This window comes from Spermophilus citellus (assembly GCF_964194105.1).
Source record: "Spermophilus citellus genome assembly, chromosome: 3".
Taxonomy (NCBI): domain Eukaryota; kingdom Metazoa; phylum Chordata; class Mammalia; order Rodentia; family Sciuridae; genus Spermophilus; species Spermophilus citellus.
Genome location: NC_138184.1, coordinates 137,806,549 through 137,828,823, shown reverse-complemented (window position 1 = coordinate 137,828,823; position 22,275 = coordinate 137,806,549). Strand labels below are relative to the sequence as shown.

Sequence of the window (22,275 nt, the reverse complement as noted above, 5' to 3'; positions counted from 1 at the left end):
CAACACGTATAAATAAATAAAATAGAGGTCCATCAACAACTAATAAAAATAGTAAAGAAAAAAAGAAAGTTAAAAAGAAACATTGGAAGTATACTGCTTGCACAGAGGAAAGGAATAAAATACTTCTCCAGGGTTTGTTTCACCATGCTCAGTCACCCAGGCACTCAGAGGAAACTGTAGCCATGGTTCAAGGAGGCCCAACTACTGTTCAAGCTGGCAGCAGACCTTGGCCTCATCTATGTGGTTATGATTCTGCAGGAGTGGAGGATGCTGAGGTTAAGTGGTCATGGAGGCTTCCACCAAGATTTCAAAGGAAGGCCTGAGATGCCATCCCCTGAGAAGTTGATGCATGAAACTATGAGAAAGAAGCTTAGACTTCAGTGGATACCCCTGGGATTAAAAGGTAAAAAGGAAATCTGCTGATTGTGAGCAGAACTAGCCTAAGAGAGAGGCCACGTGAGCTAAAACAAGCACAAACAAAGCATGGGCTTCACAAGCCTTTTGAGATCACATCTTACTGCCACATGTCCCAGATGCCAGAGGCAGAGCTACAGAAAATACCTGGCTGGGCTTCAGTCTAGTTGTTGTTGCATCCTTTTCTCTATACCCCTTTCTCTCCCTTTTAGAATGGAAATGTTCACTCTGTACCATTATATATTGGATTTATATAATTTGCTTTTAATTTTTACAGAGTCTCAGAGGCATGAGTTTGCCTTAAGTATCTAGGAGACTTTGAACTATTGGAGATGAGCTAAATGCATTTTGTGTGGTGATATGGATATGAGCTTTTGGGGATCAGGAGCAGAATCTCATGGTTTGGATATGAGGTGTCCTCCCTAAAGGCTCATCTTTGACAATGCAGAATGGTCATAGATAAAATGATTATATTATAAGAGCCGTAACGTAATCAGTGAATTAATTCATTTGAATGGACTCAAAGTGGTAACTGCAGGCAAGTGAGACATGGCTGGAGGAAGTAGGTCACAGGGGCATGTCTTAAGAATTATATATCTGGTCCCTGGCTTCCATTCTCTCTCTGCTTCTTGGCCACCACAACTAAGCAGTTCCTTTATCATGCCCCACCACCATGATCTTCTGCTTCACCTCGGACCCAGAGCAATGGAACCAGACAACCATGGACTGAAGCCTTCAAAACCATGAGCCAAAATAAACTTTTCTTCCTCTAAGCTATTATTATTGAGTATTTTGTTCACAGCAATGAACTCTCAAGCCATGAAAACATATAGAGGAATATTAAATGCACATTGCTAAGAGTCCAGTCTTAAAAGCTTATGTACTGTGTACTTCCAATTATGCTACTTCTTAAAAAAGGAAAAACTACAGGACAGTTTAAAAAAAATCAGTGGTTATCAGAGATTTGGAGGAGGAAGGGATGAATAGATAAAGCACAGGGAAATTTTGCATCAGTGAAACTCTTTGGTAAAATACTGTAATGGTAAACACATGGCATTATAAACTGTCAAACTGCAATGAATTGCACAACACAAAGAATGAACTTTAATAAAAACCGTGGAGTTTAATTAATAATAATATATCAATATTGATTCATCAGTTTAAACAAATGGACCATACTAATGCAAGACATGAATAATAGGGGAAAGTGTGTAGGTAGGAGATGGGTGAAATAGGAATTCTCTCTACTAACTGCAGTGATTTTGTAAATATAAAATTGTTCTAAAAACTATTTTTTTAAATCAGTGCAGAAATCCTCCTTTATATGAATCCAATCTGGCATTTTTCTCAGTAAAATTTCTCTGTTTCTAGCATTTAAATCTCACTTCTCTGTGCAAGATTTTCTTTAGTTTCATATTTCCTAGGTCATTTCTGTCAGAATTAAGGGGTGGGCTAGTGAGAATTCAGACATATGTCCTCAAACTGCCATCTGTTCTCCGAATGGTATCCCATATGTTGTTGATATGTAGAGTTTTCATTGTTGACATTTATGAATTGACTATAATTGTACTTTGATTTCCTTCTTGACTTGAGTTAATTATGAGGATGTTTAAATTTCCAAGTGGTATTCAAAAAAAAAAACATGTTACTAATTGCAGCTCTATTGCTTGTTTTCTCGAAATATATGAATTGCTTAAGTTCTACTTTTTGGAAACTATTGAGCAATTTTCTTTCTTGGTCGTTTGGGATATAACCAATTGTTGAAATGTTGTCTAGATTTTTACAATAATGTGTATCTTTCTTATATTACAAAATTTGGTTTTTCTTGCTTGTATTTTTTCTTCGGTAGAAATAGTAATGTTTTATTATATACATTTAATGTGATGTTACTTATTACATATAAGTTTATGAATGTTCTATTACCATTATAGGTCATATTTTTGTCAATATAAATAATCCCTATATCACATGTAATATCATTTGCTTTGAATCTAATTTGTATTATATCAAAATGAAGGCCTTCTTTTAGTTTTTAATTTCTTTATATACTTGTGACCATTCCTTTGTTTATAACTCAGATAGTATTTGATTTTAGTGGTTTCTCTTCCAAACAGTATATGGATGGATCTTAGGGAATATTTTCTTTTAAAATAGTCAGTTTTAGAATGAAGCTTAAGTCATTCGTATGAATTGTGCAAACCAGTGTTTATCATTATTTTACTCTCTTCATTTTAACCTTCCTTTGTTAAGCTTTTCTTGTTCCTTATTTGTTTTTATTTGGTTATTAATTATAGTTGGCTGAAAAATATCCCCTCCTAGATTATCTACATTCAAATACTTGAAACCTATGCATGACAAAAGAGATTTGCATGAGTGATTAAATTAGAAATCTTGAAATGAGAAGGTTATCCTGAATTAGTCCAGGGATTCATAAGCAGGAGGCAGAGGGAGATTTGACACATAGATGAGAAGGTACTGTAATCACAGAGACAGACATTGATTGATGTGTCCACAAGCAAAGGAATGCTGGCAGTTAGCTAAAGCTGAAAGAGGCAAGGGATGGATTTTCCCTCAGAGTTTCTGCAAGGTCTAGAGCCCTTCATAGACCTTTATTTGGGTCTAGTAGAACTGATTTGGACTTCCAGTCTTCAGAACTGTGGAGAGAATAAATTTGTGTTTTTTTAAAGTCACCAGACTTATGGAATCTGTTAGAGCAGTTATAGGATACATACATTAATTTTCTCTACTTTTATTTCACTCCGTCATAGCTATATTTAATTTTTAGATTTACTATATCTACATCAGAATACAGGCAAAAGAGATAGATAAAATGTCTAAATGGAAATTTAACATGATTTCTTTCCTGTTACTCTCTTCCCTCATTCCACTCCCAGATTTTTCCCTGAAATTTTTCATAACTACATTTATAATTATTTTGTAAACATTTTATATTTTCCTAACATCTTTACTTACCATAGTTGTTACTATTCTATCCCCTTTCCTCTTCTGGAGTTTTTAATTTTGAAATAATTCTCAATCAACTCAAATATTTCCTCAAGGAGAATTTAAGGAAGAGCATGTGGTATGTGCTATTAAATTTCCTCCCTTCTATGTACTGTGCCTTGGCATAGAAGTTATATTTACAAAATTCTTGGATCATAATTTTTCTTTCAAAACTCTGAACATGTTGTTATACTGTTCTCTGGCATTTATTTTTGTGGAGAAGAAGCGTGATAATTCGAAATGCACTTTTTTAGATAACCTTTAATTTTTTTTTTACCCTGCCTAGATGTTTGAAGATGTTTCATCTCTGAAGTTGAATATCATTTTGATAGTGTCTCAAAGTTGATCTCTTTTTGCTAACATTTTCTGTTGCTCTGCTCTGTGCCCTGGCCCTGTGCCCCGTGCCCTAGCCCCGAATTTGGTGATCTTTCCTCTTGCCCCAGGTCCTGACTCAAGGCAGCTACAGATGTTCAAGATTCTTATGACCTTTACCATGACCTTCCATCCCATTTGTTGCCTTTCTACAATGCCACCTCCTCCGCTGTGTGTGGTCAGCCTCAATAACTCTGAATTCATGCACTGAACATAGAAGCCTCATTTTTCTCGAAGGACACAAATGTCTGATTTTTCCTTTCAACTAAGCCATCCATTTTCTCTATCTCTATTTGTCTCCTTTACACAAGAGTAAAATTCTTGTTTATGTCTCTCAGGGGAGCCTTCAATCTGAACATTCCTCACTTTCCTCTCCCTGTGGCACTTTCCACAAATTAAGTGCTGAGGTGCATTTGTGGTAGTGTTACCAAGATGGGGGGGGGGAGACGGTATACAGATGGTTCCCAACTTCTCATGATTTAATTTATAATTTTTAGACTTTATAGTGGTGCAAAGAATACCTATACAACCATTCTGTTTTTTCCTTTCAGCAGAGTACTTAATAAATTAAGTGAGGAATTCAACACTTTATTGTAAAATAAACTTCATGTTTGATTATCTTGCCCAAATGCAGGCTAATAACGTTAAGTCTTCTGAGCTCATTGAAGGCAAGCTAGGCTGAGCTAGGTTAAATATATTAAATGCATGACCAACTTAATGTCTTTTTGACTTACAATGGGTTTATTGGGGTGTTACCCCATTGTAAGTTAAGGAGCAACTACAGTTGGTTGTTACTTGTCTGAGCTGGAGAAAGAACAAAAAGGTACAAATTCAGCACATAGGTAAATACCAAGAAGAAAGACACTCATCTTTAGACTTCAGTCTTCAGTGTTCTTTACTCGTATACCCCCTCTATACTTGATCCTAAGTTTACAAAGCAGAGATAAGCTGGGCTCTTGGTAGAAATGAAGTTTCAAGTTACCTGACAATTTTCCACCATGATCATCCTTTCAGAGATATTTCATTTAATTACATTTTAAATATGTCACTTGCAGAAGAGATATTAATTTCTTATATCCCAATTTCTTCTTCTGCAGAGTATGCAAATAAAACTGCACAAGATAATTAAAGGGTGTGGGTAAGGTTAATAAAAGAGGCAGTGTGGAGGAGGGAGAGGAGACTCAGAAACTGACCCTAGTGAACAGCTCTGCTAGAGAAGTGGACGAAGCAGGGGAGCTCTCTGATGGTGTCGGTGCTGCTGATGATAAATGATTCAGAACAGCATATGGACCTACTGAAACCGGAACCCTTCTATCATTTCTCAACTATTCACACTGATAAAAGGCAAATGAACCTTTGTTTCTAATTATTCTGGAATGTCAATTGTGGCAGAGAAAATTAATTTAGCTTTAAAAGTCAATTACAAATAAATGTACCATGCAAATGTCAAGAGGGACTGACTGATCCTGTAATATGGAATTTCCAAGAAGCCAGTTGAATGAGTGAGTGGGAGCTAAAAGCATTCTCACCCATCACCAGTAGCAATGCAAATTCCAGTATCAAGAACTGCAACCTGCTCCTCAGCAGGGAATGTCAGCACCCACCCCCACAACCCAACCCTCACCCCAGATTTCTAAATAGCATAAAAGACAATTCTTTCCATTACATGTGCTCCTCACCTGTATGACGTCACATAACTCCTCTCACTTGTATTTTTAGGTTGTACTGCTCTATGCCTCTACCTACGTCCTGGTGTCCCTCAGCATAGACAGATACCATGCCATCGTCTACCCCATGAAGTTTCTGCAAGGAGGTAAGCAAGCCTCCCTTCATGAGGCATCTTCCTTGAATGAGGGTGGGATTATTTTCATTGATATTTTATTCTTAACAATAGTGCTCTTATTTCCCTTCTTCTTTTCCTTGTCCTCTCTTTGTTCTCCTTCTTTGTTCTTCCTTCCCCACTTCATGGGTCTTGTTGTTCAAAGGGGTATAGAAGAAAAAGCTGAGGTACCTGGGAAAATGCCTACTGTTCCCAGGGATGGCTAAGGACCCACCTTTGACATTGACTCTGTGTTTCCACCAAGGTCCTTTAGAGCCCTATTGACAAGCATATCTGCAAAGAAATGAACACTCCCACTTTAACTTGCTCACTTTCTAGAAACTAGCACTCCATAGTTCTTACCCCAAAACTACAGGAAAAAAATGAAAAAAATATTTTTTATTGATTATTATACTGAAAACAAAGGAAATCCTCCTTGACCCAGAAATAGTGAAGATCCTTGATAGAAAGAAGCAGATGGGTCAGCCCACAGTACCACAGATGATGCTTGCAGTAGTATGTTAGTACTCTTAGAACACACTCTGTAAGTGCCCAGAGCAGGAGAGGACCCAGGAAACAGAGTGATTTCTGCAGCACAATATGGAGGGTTAAGTACATTTCCCTTCCAGCTGCCCTCCTTCACTCCACACAGGCAGCAGAAATGGAGTCTCTGCTTTCAAATAAGCAAGCTCAGTGAGAATGCTGAGTTCAAAGAAACAGATTGGGGCTGTGGGAAGCCTTGGAGAGATGGTGGGGACCTCACCGTAGGACCAACTGACCACAACTCCAACCTCAAGCAGAGGCCACCCTCTTCCACGCCCAGTGTTAAGCCACCTTCCCACAAGCTGACTGTGAAAACTGAAAAAATGAGCAACGTAACTGAAAATCTTGGCGACAAAGATGAGTAGCAATTTCAAACATTATTAAGGAAAAGTGACAGAAGCCAAACTGTGGAAAATAGATCATACATTTAAAATATCATTCCACAGAATTTACTCCTAAGGAAAACAAAGTTAATAGAGCAAGCAGAACTTTAGAATAAAGTGTAATGAATGTCGTTGGAGAGTTGCAAGAAGGTGAGGAAATGTGGTAATTTCATTTACTATTGACAAGGATACAAACTGACACAGATACTTTGAATAGTAAATGTATTTTTTACTGCTTTTTATTAAAGTGGTAGCTTCCTTAGTCAGCAACTCCAGAGAAGTTGACAATTGTAAAGCTCTTTAGGAAAAAATAAATATAAAAATAATTAGAAAAATATCAATAATAGTGAAGAGATTCATGCAGTGCCAGATATTAAAACACAAATCAAACTTTGATCATTAGAACTATAAGATACTGGAATTATAATAGTATATATAAAGCATATGAACTTTCAGGTTAGCTTGGAAAGAATGAGTCAGTATATAGAGTTGTAATAGCTCTCTACATTCTTAAAAAAATTAAATTACCACATGTCACAGTTAATTACAAATAAGGTTCCTGTTAGATTGAAAAAGAAACCTTTTAAACATAAAAAATATCAAAAGAATATATATGAATAAATCTTAGGGAAATTTGCTTCTAGGAATAATACCAAATGCAGAAACAATAAGGAAAACAAGGAGAGTTTTTTACTATATCAAAATTATTAAACTATTTATACAAATAATAAAATTCATAAATTAAAAGCAAAAGGATGAATTGAAAATATTTGAACATATGAGGCAAAGAACTAATATCCATCTTATAAAGAACTTTGACAAAATCAGTCATCATGGTGCATGCCTTTAATCCCATCAACTCAGGACGCTGAAGCAGGAGGATTGCCAGTCTGAGGCCATCTTAAGCAACTTAGTGTGATCTTGTCTCAAAATAAAAAATAAATAAATAAAGAGGGCTGGGGATGTTGTTCAATGGTAAAGCAACACTTATTTAAATCCCCAGTACTTTGGCAAAGCAAATTGAAAAACAAAATGCGCAAAAGTTATAAACAGATAAAGAAGCAAACACAAATTAATAGAAGCTATACACACACACACACACACACACACACACACACACATATATACATACATATATATATAAATGCTCATTTTAACTAATAACTAAAGAATTGCAAGCTTAAACATTTAGATAGAAAATTCCACCAACCAGATAACAATCTTTAGAGTAAGAATTCTCTCAGTTGTTGGGGTAACACAGGGAAGTGGGAACTTACACTTCTAGTAGGAGATATGCATTCCAGGCAACAGGTGCTACCATCCCATTTTACACATGAGGAAACTGAGGCTACAAGAGGTTCTGAGAGGTCCAAGTGGCCTTTTCACAGAAGTCCTTTTCTACAATAGACTCGAAGTGTGTTCCTGAAGATATTCCCAGGTACTCAGGCATCTCTCCTTTTCCTCTGAGCAGAAAAGCAAGCTAAGGTCCTCATCGGGGTTGCCTGGAGCCTCTCCTTCCTGTTCTCCATTCCCACCCTGATCATATTCGGTAAAAGGACACTCTCCAATGGTGAAGTGCAGTGCTGGGCCCTGTGGCCTGATGACTCGTACTGGACCCCATACATGACCATTGTGGCCTTCCTAGTGTACTTTATTCCTCTGACGATCATCAGGTAAGTTGCCAGCAGGCCAGACCCACAAGGGGGCTTTTCTACTTTTCCAGGGACTGCTTTGCTCCCCTTCTGATCACTCATTGTTCTTGATGTCCTTGAGGAACTGTCCAGGTCCTAAGATTTAAGATATAGCTACCATGAGCTAAGCCAACTCCTCCCAAAGAGAGTCAGGAAGAGAGAACTAACATTCACTGAGAATGTGCTAAAGAGTAGGTATTGTGCTACATGGCTAACAATTACCCCATTTCCACAGTACAATCCTGTGAAAAAAGCACCAAAGTCTTCATTTTATGAATGATAAAAAGCCAAATCAAAGAGGTTAAGTAGCTTATCCAACATCACACAGGATTGAAATCCAGGTTTAATTGAACGACCTGTCATACCACCTTTCAAATACATAATATGAAACTAGCTTCATGCATCTTATAAATGGAAAGATAGGTATACTCAAAACAAACTGAACAAAATAGTTGGTACACGCTAATATATGAGAGTATGTGGGCATTGACCGGGTCAGGTAATGGCAACAGACATTTCTTGGAAGCCGTCATTAAAGGAGGGAAGGATTCAGGTAGGAGAAGGAAAAGTAGGGAGGAAGCAGGCGCCCTGGGGACCAGAGATCAGAGTGAGTAGGGGCACTGAGCAGACAGGCAGGCAGTTCCATTGAGAAAGAATTTGATAATGGCTGGGGGTAGGTTCCTTGTGAACGGCCTGGGCAACTGAGCCCTAAGATGTCCACTTGGTCCTGCAGCCAATGGTGGGTCACAGATTGTCTTTCAGGACAGATGACCACAGCACCCTGTCCAAGGCAGGATCTCACTGGGTGAAACAGTAGTCCTCCATGTGTGGATAGGGTGAGGGACCACGGGGAGACTCATGTTAGCTGTGTATGTGGGCCACTTTTTGGGTGCCCCCACACCTGCCAAGATGTGTCATATAACATGTCCTGGACAGTGGAAGATCAGCCTTTGATTTTGGGTAGTACAAATACTGTGATGAAACTCCTTGTAATTAAAATTACACACGAGTCTGACTATGTCTGCAGAACTCATTTTAGTGGAGTTTCTAGATCAAAGATGATGCTCATTTTGACTTCTGATGTATATTCACAAACGATCCTCAGGAAAGGTCTGCTCCAGCCAAAAGCATTGGTTTCCCTTCTTCAGCCCAGTGCAAAATAGACCCATTTTCTTTTTATTAAATCTTTCCCAAACTGCAAGGGTAAGAAAATATCTCATTGTTTTAATATATTTTTTTTTAATTATTAAGCTGCTTGAATATTGTTCAAGTGTTTCTTGATATTATAGGAATTACCTTTTTGTGCTCTCTGTTGCTTGAGTCTCATAAAATACTAAATCTGGGAGAAACATTATCTATCACACATCCCACCCCTCAATTTTTGGTAAGAGTAGACTTAGGGCAAAAAGAGGCAAAGTAACTTCCTCCCCATCAGAGGTAGAGCTGGGCAGGAACAGAGTGACTCCAAAAAAAATCTGATTTTAACATCACTGAGCTTGGATGTTGTCCAGTCTCGCTGCTGAATCGACAAATTAACATCCACACTTAATTTCAATTTACTGCCCTCCTTTCTGCCGAGCTGAAGGTGGGAGGATGCTAGAAGGGAAAATGAAGCTTATTTAGATAACCAATCAAAGCTAAGTCTTAGCAACAATGTTAGAAGGGGCTAGGGGAAGAGGAGAGAGCAAGAAAGCATTTGGGAAGCGCAACTCATGTGATCAAAGGCAACTGAAGCATTGATTTCCACAGCAGCACTGTCCTGGCTTCACTTCTGATTGATTTCCACTCTGCTGGGGGCACAGCCCAGACTCAGCTGGGTGGATGCAGCAGCACATAAGGTGACTCTCACAGCCCGCAAGGACAGGTATCTAGCCACATCTCACATCTTTCACTGTCTGAGAGTTCTTCCTATATTAATTCAGGCTTTTTTTTTTTCCATTTAACTCAAGGACTTCTCAAACTTGCCTTTAGCCTAACTTGTCCTTTTTCTTGAAGTGTCCTTGAAAAGGCAAAATATAATTTGTTTGCTGATTAAGGGAAATGATTTCAAAAGCGAGTTTCACCCAGCTCTCATCAAATAAGGCCTCCTTCAGGCCTGCTCCTGGCTCCTCACTTCCAGACAGAACAGTGAACTCTAGTCGTGACCTCCCTTGTCCTTGAGTTTCTGCAGAAGCAATTCCTGTCTCACAAGAAGCCCGATGATCATCCTTTAGCTCTACTTTTCCCTGGGAAAAAGAACATGGTGGCTCCTTTCTCTGGGGGACAGTGCATACTCCACCTCTTGAACCAGGGCCAGGCCCAGGCAGAGTTTTGTGAAGAATTTGTTTTCTACCTAATTCTTGATATTTTTACAGCAGCCAAGCCAGGGAACCTACCTGAGGTCCCACACCCACCCCAAACCCTCTCTGCTGGCTGGATTCAGTCACCTTCCCTCATAAGAAATAAAGGATGTAAAAAGATAAGATGACCCTTAATGCAGTTCGGCCAACACTGAGTAGAAAACAGCTAGACTGTCTCTTTGCAGTTCCTACAGACATGGTTAAGATATATAGAAAGAAAAGGCAGGGGATATATATAGGTAGATTTAGCTAAGCAGAGAACACATCACAATTTCTTTTTCAATCTTTGATGGCACTGCCTGGGCTTTGGGCAAAGCTTCTCAACTTCGACTGACATCAAGAAAATAACAAACAGGAAGCTGCAGAAAAGTATTTTAGCTCTTTCAATTTCAAAGGGGCTCTGTTACAGTATAGTCTATGTCTCAGGCCTAAGATTCAACTCATCTCTCCTCTTCCTTCTCTCTCTCTCCTTTCCTCCACCATCCCTGCTTTTTTCCTTTCCCATACTATCTTGATTCTGTTTCTTGTGCCTGTTTTAAGTAAGGTTAAATAAACTCCTAATGCCAAGCTTAAGTAAGCAGAAGGACCAGTTCAAAGTTCTAACTTTGTAAACCCTACCTCCCTGTTCTCAGATGTGCTGTATATGTCCTTACAAAATCAATAGGCCAAAAACCTTTGTCATCTTATTTGGCATTTCTTTCATCACAAAAGAGATTGAACATACTTTATGTTTATTGCCATTTTTTTAAAACAAAGTACATATTCAAATTCTTTTACTCATTTTTTGTCGGAATGCTTTCATTTGCTATATTCTTAATCTTTGAGATAGTCTTTATGCATTAACCTTATTTCTGTTTTTATTTTTTTTTTTACTTTTATTTTTTTATTTTTTTTTTATTGGATGTTCACAACTTTACAAAGCTCATGACCAATCATATTTCATAAAATAGAATCAATTGGGTTATGAACTCCCATTTTTTCCCCAAATACAGATTGCAGAATCACATTGGTTACACATCACATTTTTACATACTGCCATATTAGTGACTGTTGTATTCTGCTACCTTTCCTATCCTCTACTATCCCCCCTCCCCTCCCCTCCCATCTTCTCTCTCTACCCCATCTACTGTAATTCATTTCCCTCCATGTTTGTTATCCCATTCCCCTAGTAAACTCTTAAATGTAATTTTGTATAACAATGGGGGTCTCCCTCCATTTACATGTGATTTCCCTTTTTTTCTCCCTTTCCCTCCCGCCTCATGTCTCTGTTTAATGCTAGTCTTTTCTTCCTGCTCATCCTCCCTGTTCCGTTCTTAGTTGCTCTCATTATATCAAGGAAGACATTTGGTATTTGTTTTTTAGGGATTGGCTAGCTTCACTAAGCATAATCTGCTCTAGTGCCATCCATTTCCCTGCATTATTTCTGTTTTTAATATGTTGTGAATAGCTTGTCATTTGCCCCTTCATATTGGATATGGTTTTATTTTGTTTTCAGGTAATAATGATTGAAATAATTAAGAAAAGGAGAGAAAGTAAAAATAACCGAATTCCTGGCTTTTCTGCCATGAATAGCACATGGTTTTACTTACTGAAGCTTTACATTCATTTAATATTGGCTAGCACAAGATGACTTATCCTTTTTGAGAACTCCCTGGCTACTCCAGGGTAAGCTGTTGATGCCCACTGCTTGCCCCTGCTACAACCATAATCAACCATTTGCTGTTTGATGAACAAACATTCCCCTCACCTGTGTGTCTCATTTTCATTAACAACTCCATGGTGGACCTGTTCCTGGCAACCTTAGGCCAACAAGCACATCATGTCTTCATTTCCCTAACCTGAACCTCTCTTTGCTCATATTATTTTTAAAACTTGGTAGTAGTGCAATCCCCTGCTTGTGTGGCCACAGCTTGTGAATACAAGGACTGCTGCCTCCTAGTTTCTGGATTCCAACCTGGTACACCATGGGCACTTGGTACCCTTGGTCAACATTGGACTGAGTGAACAATGCAGACTGCATGATACAGTGCACCAGTCACAAAACAGATCTGTCATGTCTCTCTCTGTGTCTGCTCTGCCCCACCCCCACCCCCACACAACCTAATTCAGAAATTTGTGATTACATAGTACCTAGGTCAGTTTGGGGTCTATGGTAGCTCGTCCATAAGTACATGAGAAAGGAAGTGAGGAAAGACGGCAGGGAAGAAGAAAAGAGGGAAAGGGAGGCATTGTACTGTCTGTGACAAATTCTGCCAAGAGCTGTGCATGAATAAAGATGTTGCTGGTCCTTCATCAACTTAATCAGGCTCCCAGGATTTGAAGTCATAGTGACTGACAGCAAAGGCAATACCTAGTTTTTCTGCTCAAAACAACTCCAATGGTTTTAAAATTCATTTGACATAACTGTCTAATTGTTGCAGGGGAGGTTATTAGCCCTGCGGTAATTGCTTTACACTAGCTGTGCTTATTTTCTTCCTATTTAATTGATTTCTTATCCTTCTATTATTCTTATCTCTGTGAGATAAAGGTATAGGCAGAGAAGATCCATGGCCAAAAATTACAAAGGAATAAGTGGAAAAATGAACATTAGTCATGGAGCACTGATTTGTAATATGTGAGAAAAATCTATTTATTTTGCTTGGAGAATAGCGCTTAGTCTGTAGGAAAGTCCCCAGGCTGGTTGGTCCCTTGTGGAGTACAAGGCCCTGGTGAGTAAAAGGTCCCCAGTGGCCTGGGCAGATCTGTCCATGGCCTTGAGGACCAAGATCAAGGAGAATAACAGGGAACTGAGCCAACATATCCTATCAGGAAAGAAAGTGACATCCTATATATTTTGTTACCCAAGAGGTGGCAAAATGTTAGTATATCTTTAGAGGAAAAAAAAAATTCTCACTAGTTTGCCACATTTTCTGGTGAATGTGGTTGAATTTCCAACATCTATTCCACTTCCACTCCTGGTGATTCATGGCAAACCCTCCCCTGAATTTGTGAATGGTTCAGAAATGATCTTATGAACCAATTCTGGCCAATAAGGCGCAAGAGAAACTCTTCTGGAAATGTTTTGATTTCTCCATCCTCAAGATAGAAGTCCAGGAAAGGAGCTCCATTGCTGTGCCGTGCTAGACTGTAGCTGGAACTGCTGTAGCTTGACAAGAAGTTACACTGAAAAGAGAAGAGGGAGAGATATGAAAGGAATGCAAAGTTTTAAAGTTTAGCTAGCCATGGCTTTGAAGTTGCAATTAGGAGAGATAATAGATAGTCTAACTGCCAGTGTCAATTTGGATTGGGAGTTAAGCATGCTCACTGATACCCAACTGTTCACTCCTGCTGGTACCAGACATCAGTGAATTCATCTGATCTACTGCAGACTTTAAAGTGACTTCTTCTCCTGTTACCTTGAAGAGATCTCAGTTAACTCCATGGTACCAAAATGAGTTATTTGGGGCATCCCTTTCTCTGTCCTGGAAGCCCATCTGACCTGGTGCTAAAGAAATACATATATCAGGACTTTAAATTTTTCTTAGTTCCTTAAAGTAGCAAGTTGTCTCTACATCTTTCTACCCAATGATTAATTCTGCCTTCATACTGCCCCAACCCCAACTGCATACAGACATGTTTGTGAGCCATAGACCCTTCATGCTTTTTTTTCATTTATTCATTATTTCTGGAAATTCCTGTATATCACCCACTCTTTGTCAAACATTGAGCTAGGTAAGGGGGATACAGCAGTGGTAAGACATACATGGCTTCAAGAATCTTCCCTAATCACAGAAAGGCAGCCAGCTAGGTAGTGGGGAAGGGGGGAGTTACATCTTATGGTAATGTGCATTAGAGTCTGGTAAAGTGGAGAGCCCTAAGGGACCCACAGCAGGAGGTGCTAATCTGGTCCAGAGATTAGTCAAAAGGTCTAGGAATAAGTAACTAAAGCCATATGTAGCATATAAGCCTCAAATATACTCTGTAAAGGACCCTGTGTCCCCTCTTTGCTGGCTAACAGCCTATGAAGTCAGAGGGCCCAGGATATGGTCTACCCTATCTTCTAGTGGCGTAAACTCAGCCAAGTCATTAAATCTTTCAAAGCTACAGACTTCCCATCTACTGTAATATTGATAGCATTGTCCATATGGACAATGGGGAGATTAAATGTTACAACCTCCACAAAGAATTTGGCCTAATTATTGGTTTGATGTTAATGGTGAGCAAATCACCATTATTGTCACAGTTACCATCATATTAGAGCCTGGCTGGCCAATAGACCTCAATGGGAATCATATTTCTGACACTTCTGTTATGGTTTGGATCTGGAATGTGCCCCAAAGTCTCGTGTGTTCAGAAGTGGAACTTCTATAAAATGATTGTATCACGAAGGCTATGACCTCATCATTGGATTAATCTATTGATGACTGCATGGACTACTAGGAAGGGAGACCTAGTTGGAGGAAGCAGGTTGCTGTGGAAGTGTCTTGGAAGGGTATATCTTATATCTGGCCCCTTGTGCACACCCTCTCTCCCCTTCCAGATGCCATGAGCTGAGCAGCTTTCCTTAGCCCCCATGATGTTCTGACTCACCTTGGGTCCACAGCAATGAAGCCAGACAACCATGGAATGAATCCTCTAAAAGTATGAACTAAAATAAATCCTCCTTCCTCAAAGATGTTCATGTCAGGTATTTTGTTTACAGCAACAAAAAGCCAACTAACATAACTACCCTTTTGTGAGACTCTGGTTTTATCATCCATAAAGGGGAGACAGTGCCCTTCTTCCCATCATTCATATATAACATCCCGAAATAAAAACAGAAGCATAATTAATATGCATTAAGCATTTACCATATGGAGCCCAGCACCGTGTTAACAGATGGAGTTAATGAGACAAGGATGTCAAGTGCTTTATAGAGGAGCAGGCACACAGCAGGGCTCAACACTCACTACTCAGCCCCTGACCAAGTCCCGCAGAGCACTGGGGCAAGAGGTGAGGCACGTGGCTCTTGCTCCCATTTCAGGATTCCTGAGCCAAATGATGTACATTTCTTCTGGGACATATTTTCTCCATCTTAGCATCAGGTCACTCTACTCTGGTCACTTCATAAAGGATGGAATCAAATCCAAGGACAAGTCAATAGCAGTCCCATAACTGTTACCTTCTTTCACCAGTTGAGTGGAATAGCTCTCTGTCCATTCCTTACCCCCTTTTAATCTGTGCTCCACACCATATCCAAAGCCACTATTTTGTGTGGACAGTTGCTCAGCATACAAGAGTATGAAATAAAAAGTAGAGACTTTCCTCACTCCCTCCTTTCCTACTCCTCAGATGTAGCACTGATAGACATTGCCCTTGTAGACAATTCTAGGACTATTTAATCCCTCTATAAATACATATATATTTTTTTTCCTTATTTTACACACAAATGGAAACAAATCATACATAATGAAAGTGCTTGAACTGTGGGAAAAAATAAGTTAATCAATCATTTCACTTTCCTCCTAAAAGTCCTTTAGTAGGTTTCTATTGTCTCAGAATCATCAAAATTTTAACTTACCAGAGTGCAGTGGCACATACCTGCAATCCCAGCAGCTTAGGAGGCTGAGGCAGGAGGATCACAAGTTCAAAGCTAGCCTCAGCAACTTAGCAAGGCCCTAAGCAACTTAGACCCTCTCTCAAAGTATAAAAAGGCATGGGGGTGTTGTTCAGTGGTTAAACATTCCTGGGTTCAATCCCAGGTACCAAAAGAAAAAAGAAAAAACCTTCGACCCAGTACACAAGGTCATGAATGATCTGGTGCTTGCTTCACTTTCTGTCCGCATCTCAGACCACATAATCTGCTTTCTCTCCAACTTCTAGCCACATTGGTCTTCAAGTGCACCACACTTTCTCCTGCCTCAGAACTTTTGTGTATGCAGCTTGCTGTACCTGAGATTACCCTCTTCTGCATTTGGAAAACATTTTTACCTTTCAGGTCTTAGCTAAAAGTTTACCCTCTCTGGGAAGGTTTCCTCAACCCCTGGAATAACTCAGGGCCCCTGTTATACCATTGCACCACTAGCATTTTATCTTTATAGCATTTTATTCCTTGAAATCACATAGTACTTATGACATTATTTTATTATTGTCTATCTCCTCAAATAAAATGTGGGCATCCAGGGGACCAATACCTTGTTTGTTTTACCAACCATAGTTTCCATGGTGTTTCAACTAGTGCCTGGGACAAACAGGTGTTCAGAATGAATATTGTGAAATTAATATTTATGAAGGAGAGAGACACATTAAGGTGCCTGCTTGTAGAAGAGTTAAGAGGGCATTTTTGTCAAGTGTTGGACCAGCTATTCCAAAACACAAGGGCAGAGCAGAGGGGCATGTGGCTTCTAACAAGATCTCAAGAGTACAACTGGACATCATCGTCAGGCCCCAAATATGAGGGTCAGGAAAGTTGGTTGGCAGAGTGGGAGCCTTAGGTCCTCTCTGACTCTGAAGGTCTATGGCTCCAAGACTGCAATAGGTATCCAATAAGTCCAAACCCTGGGCCAAGTCCTGTGGAGATCTTGAAGGAAGTACTTGTAATCTCAGTGGAGCAATGCCTATTGTGTCCTGTGGGAGAACAAACTATTTTTTCTGTTTCCTGAATGCTTACCATTCGTGACCCAGAAGACAAACTCAGAAACTATCCTCAGGCATCCTCCTTAGAGTCTCACTCTGGTCACCTGGGATCTCGCCTTGTCCCACTTACCGAGGGTTGCCTCTGTGAATGACATGAAGGAAAACAGTTCTGTGTTTAGATTATCTCCTCTAAAATGAGGAACTAGACCAGCCAGTTCAGGAAAGAGATACTGAGAAGTCCTTCAGTTTTCAGATTTCGAAGATGTTTCCAGAAAAGCTAAGCCTATTGAGAAAGCAAAGATAGACCAAAGACAAGGAAGGAGTTGTAACAAAGATGCTTTTTCTTAGCTGTGTTCTGAGAATGGGCTACTTCCATAACTGCTGATCTCTAATACCTGACTGCCATAGACAAGACTCCATGTAGTCAATGTTCTCTTACCATGGAGGCCCCAAGGAAGGGCAAGCCGATAATCATGGGAAGGCAACTCAAGAAGTTTTCATATAAGAGTAATTTGTAGAGAATGTGTTTGAAAAGCAAGAAAATATGTTCCAGGTAGAGGATAAAGAAGGCACAGAGAAAAGGGAAGAACTGGAACTCACGTTCATCCAGACTACTGCACCTAAAGCATGAAGTCAGGGTACGTCTGTTGGCCTACTTGCATTGATTGACCAACCTGGGAAAAGATATATCAAAAGACAGTGAGTGGAGGTGTAGGAGGATGATGGTGAGGGTGAGGAAGGCCCAGGTAGACTGTGGAAAGATTGGACACCCTATTAAAGAGACTGGATAGCATCTGGTGGGAAAGTGGAATCACAGGGGGTGGGGAGAGGGTTGAGCCAAAGAATGGTCTTCTGTCCTACAGCTCCAGCTCTGATGGTGGCATGGGCATTAGAGGTGACAGCATAGTGTGGGTGATTGAAGATATGGCAATAATGAGGCAAGCAGTTATCAGAGCTCTTCTTTGATAACACGTATACTGAAATTGGAATTAATCAGAGATTAGCCTGGCTCCTGTGCAAAGATGAAACACAAATTCATGAAACTTTCATTTTTGTGTCTATGTGTTGTATGGAGACAGTTTCAATGGGGAAGTTGATACTTTCTGGAGATGAGTGGTAATTCTGGTAGCACAACAGTGTAAATGTACCTAGTGCTATAGAACTGCACCATTTAAAAATGACTAAAATAGTAAATTTTATGTATATTTTACCACAATAAGAGAAGTTACCAAAATGAAAAAAGACAGGTTGCAAATATTTGTCCTAATGCTAAAGAGGAGAGGTGGAGAGAAAGGTGGATTTGATGAAGTCATTTTTAAGGGCCAATCCACAAAATCCAGGCGTGGTGGCATACATCTGTAATCCCAGCAGCTCAGGAGGCTGAGGCAGGAAGATCACGAGTTCAAAGCCATACTCAACAAAAGTGAGGCACTGAGCAACTCAATGAGACCCTGTCTCTAAATAAAATACAGAATATGGCTGGGGATGTGGCTCAGTGGTTCAGTGCCCCTGAGTTTAATCCCTGGAACCCTGCCACCCCCCAAAAAAGAACTTGCTGGTTAGTTAAATGAAGGAATGGTGCTATGAAAGAAGAAGACAAAAATTATGTAGGTGTCTCTGTGATGCATGGCTGCTACATTGTGAGAAAATAGCTTGGTTTGAGCAGAAACTGAAAGGGATACCCTAGCAACCAGGTGTTTGCCTGGCTAACAGTGAAGCTGGCCCTACCTTTCCACTTATCTGATTGGTCCTAAGTAGAAAAAGAAAAATCCCTAACTCATAGGACCTTCCTGAACTTTTCTATTATGCATGTGGGTTGATGGTCAATAAATATTTGAATTACTGATCAATTAAATACTAGGGTTCTAATTGCCAGACACCATTAACATTTCATGGTAGTTGTAACCTTACCTTGAGTTTCATTTTCCTAGGAAACAAGTTTCTCTGATCTAAGAAACATTCAGCTTCGGGTAAAGAATAGACTCACAAGTTTTTCCCCAGTTTTTCTGTAATGAAGGCATATAAATTCCAGAAGAGTCCCTGGGAAGGAATATGAGAAGGAGTAGGATGCTCCAAAAAGGCCCTGAGCTGTCCTGGAGCATTCAGAGGAGCTTGCTGAGCAAGTGGGAGAGGCAGTAAGGGATGGTGTGCTCCAACCATCATTGCACAGTCATTAATTAAGCTATAGTCTACATTAAAAGCAATTAGTGCTGTGTCAGCTACTACAAACTGGAGCTCTGATTTCTTTACTTTCTTTCTTTCTTTTTCTTTTTTTGAACTAGTGATTCACAAGAGGAAAGATGATGCAGTTTTAAAATAAAGCAGTGCTTTGTCCCAAAGTTTTTAGTTGAGGTGCTTAAATAAACTTGAAATGTCAAATAACATTAAAAAAGAGTCTAAGGGGATTCCAACATGGCGGCAGGCATGGAGAGATCAAGTATCTGACCTCTTCAGCTGTGCGGGCATAGGGAGTCGTAAACAACCTAAATCTGTTTGCTCAGGATCACTAGGCAATGCTGAGCTGACGTGGATCTGGGGCGAACAGTCTGGGCCTCTCAGAACACACACAGAGCCCGGATCGGCTGAATTCAAGCTCCCGTTCGCCTGCTTCCCACAGACAAACAGCTGTGACTCAGCACTAATCCATCCGGCTGAAACAACTGGTCAGCCCTTCTCATCGTACGGAGGTAAATGCCTACCGAGCCTTCATAGGTAGTGGCCACAGGTTTGAAACGGGGCTTGGGAGAGACAGTAAGGAACCACCCGTTGCATTGGTCACCCGGCAAAGGGAAACGAACTGTCGCCATTTGCAAGAGATACCACCATGGCAGAGAACTGATGTCACCAGACTGTGGTGGAGGAGATAACTTCATTGAAACCTTTGGCTACAAGTGTGTAATTCCCTAGCCTTCCCTCTCCACACATCGGGGAAACCTTAAGGGCCCCTCCCAGCTCTCCCATAAGGGCCCCTCCCAGCTCTCCCATGAGCACGATAGCCAGACCGAGGGAATCAGATGTGGCGCGGGACCCGTGGCGCGGAACTCCAGGCTACCGCTCCCACCAGGGCTGACAACTGAGGTCTCTTGCACCAGCTACCGCGGGTGTGGCTACCAGAGGGCAAGTAAAATTCGCTGAGGATTCTCAGGCCCAAGCTATACAAACTTAGGGTCTGAGGGAATGGCAAACAGGGAGAGTGTGCCCAGTCGTCCATGAAAACAGGGCTCCCGGGAGCAGCAGACCTGGCGTGTAGCCAGTATTGTGGTGAGCGGCACCCGTGAGAGGGGCCTGGCTAGAGGAAAAGTGGGGAAGTGACTAGACACAAGAGGAGGCCCTAGGCACACAGGATTGGAGACTCGCCCAGTCTGGGAGGAGGAGCTGCTGCACAGTGATTGGTTCCCGAGTATTGACAGGAGAAACTTGGCCTGGTAGGCACAGCGCCACCTACTGGAAGAGAAGTTAATCAAACTCTAAGACTACATTTATTAGTTTTTTTTCTCTCTCTTTTTTTTGATTTGGGTTTTTTCTTTCATTTTCATTTTTCTTTCTTGTTTTTTAAATTTTTTTTTAATTTTTTTAAATTTTTTTCTTCTAATTTTAATTTTAATTTTTTATTATTGTTATTTTTTTGAAAACTTTTTTTCTTTTTTATTTCCTATTTTTTTCTTCTTTTGTCTTTTCATTTCTTTTCAATTTTCTTATTCGCCCTTCCTTGAATTCTACCTGCTTACTCTCATTCTCTTTAGTGACTTCTTCCCTTCCCTTCTAATACCTTTCCTCCCAAGCATCAAATAAATTTATAGGAGTAAACAGTAACTCAGCAGTCAAACAGAACAAGAAGTAACATGAGCAACTTGAAAAAGCAAGGAAGAAAAGGAGTACAAACAATGCAGGACAGCCTAAATATTCAGGAGGACCTAGAGTCATCAGAAAAATGGTCATATAAAGAACTCAAGGAACACCTTTGACAGATGGAATGGAACCTTAAAGAGGATACAAGACAGCAAATTCAAGCAGCAAAAGAACACATTGAGAATGAATTACATAAACAGATAAAAGAAGAAGTTAAGCATCTTTATCAGGAGATAGAGATTATAAAAAATAATCAAACAATAAATCTAGAAATGAAGGAAACGATAAACCAAATTAAAAACTCAATTGAGAGTATCACTAACAGAGTGGAGCAAGTAGAAGCCAGAACGTCAGATAATGAAGACAAAATATATCATCTTGAAAAGAGTCTAGCCAAATCAGAAAGGCTGGTAAAAAAAATCACAAGAAAAACATCCAAGAGTTATGGGATAACATAAAAAAACCAAACTTACGAGTCATCAGGATAGAAGAAGGTACAGAGATTCAAACCAAGGGAATGAGTAACCTGCTGAATGAAATAATTACAGAGAACTTTGCAGAAATAAAAAAGGAAACAGATATACAAATTTAAGATGCATACAGGACACCGAGCACACAAAATCACAGTAGACCAACGCCAAGACACATTGTTATGAAGATATCCAATATACAGAACAAAGAGAAAATATTAAAAGCTACAAGAGAAAGGAGGCAGATTACATTCAGGGGTAAAACAATAAGGTTAACAACGGATTTTTCATCACAGACACTGAAAGCAAGAAGGTCATGGAACAATGTATTTCAAACACTGAAAGACAATGGATGCCAACCAAGAATTCTGTATCCAGCAAAATTAAGCTTCAGGTATGACAACGAAATAAAAATCTTTCATGATAAACAAAAGTTAAAAGAATTTGCAGCCAGAAAACCAGCATTGCAAAGCATTTTGAGCAAAACACTACACAAGGAAGAAATGAAAAACAATAACCAAAACCATCAGTGGGAAGTGCCTCGGTAAAGACAGAGGGCAAGGGGAAAGACAATCATGGAGAAACAAACTAAATTTTTTAAATAAAGGATAAATAATCAAACATGGCTGGAAGTACAAACCATATATCAATAGTAACTCTGAATGTTAATGGCTTAAACTCTCCAATAAAGCGACATTGGCTGGTATCATGGATTAAAAAAACAAATCCAACAATATGCTGCCTCCAAGAGACACATCTGATTGGAAAAGACATACACAGGCTGAAGGTGAAAGGATG

At 39.8% G+C, this 22,275-nt stretch overlaps 1 protein-coding gene across 2 annotated transcripts in view; it reads left to right on the top strand.

The window, feature by feature from the left end:
* The window catches only part of NPSR1 (neuropeptide S receptor 1), a gene marked incomplete at both ends in the record, with an annotated part of 186,212 nt that overhangs the window by 144,136 nt on the left and 19,801 nt on the right, over window positions 1–22,275 (top strand). The window contains 2 exons of one of the 2 annotated variants that reach the window (XM_081286541.1): window positions 5,509–5,602; window positions 8,006–8,207. In XM_081286541.1, coding sequence (XP_081142667.1) covers window positions 5,509–5,602; window positions 8,006–8,207 — 296 coding nt within the window. The remainder of the gene's footprint in view (window positions 1–5,508; window positions 5,603–8,005; window positions 8,208–22,275) is intronic. The other variant, XM_081286542.1, reaches the window with a different exon arrangement.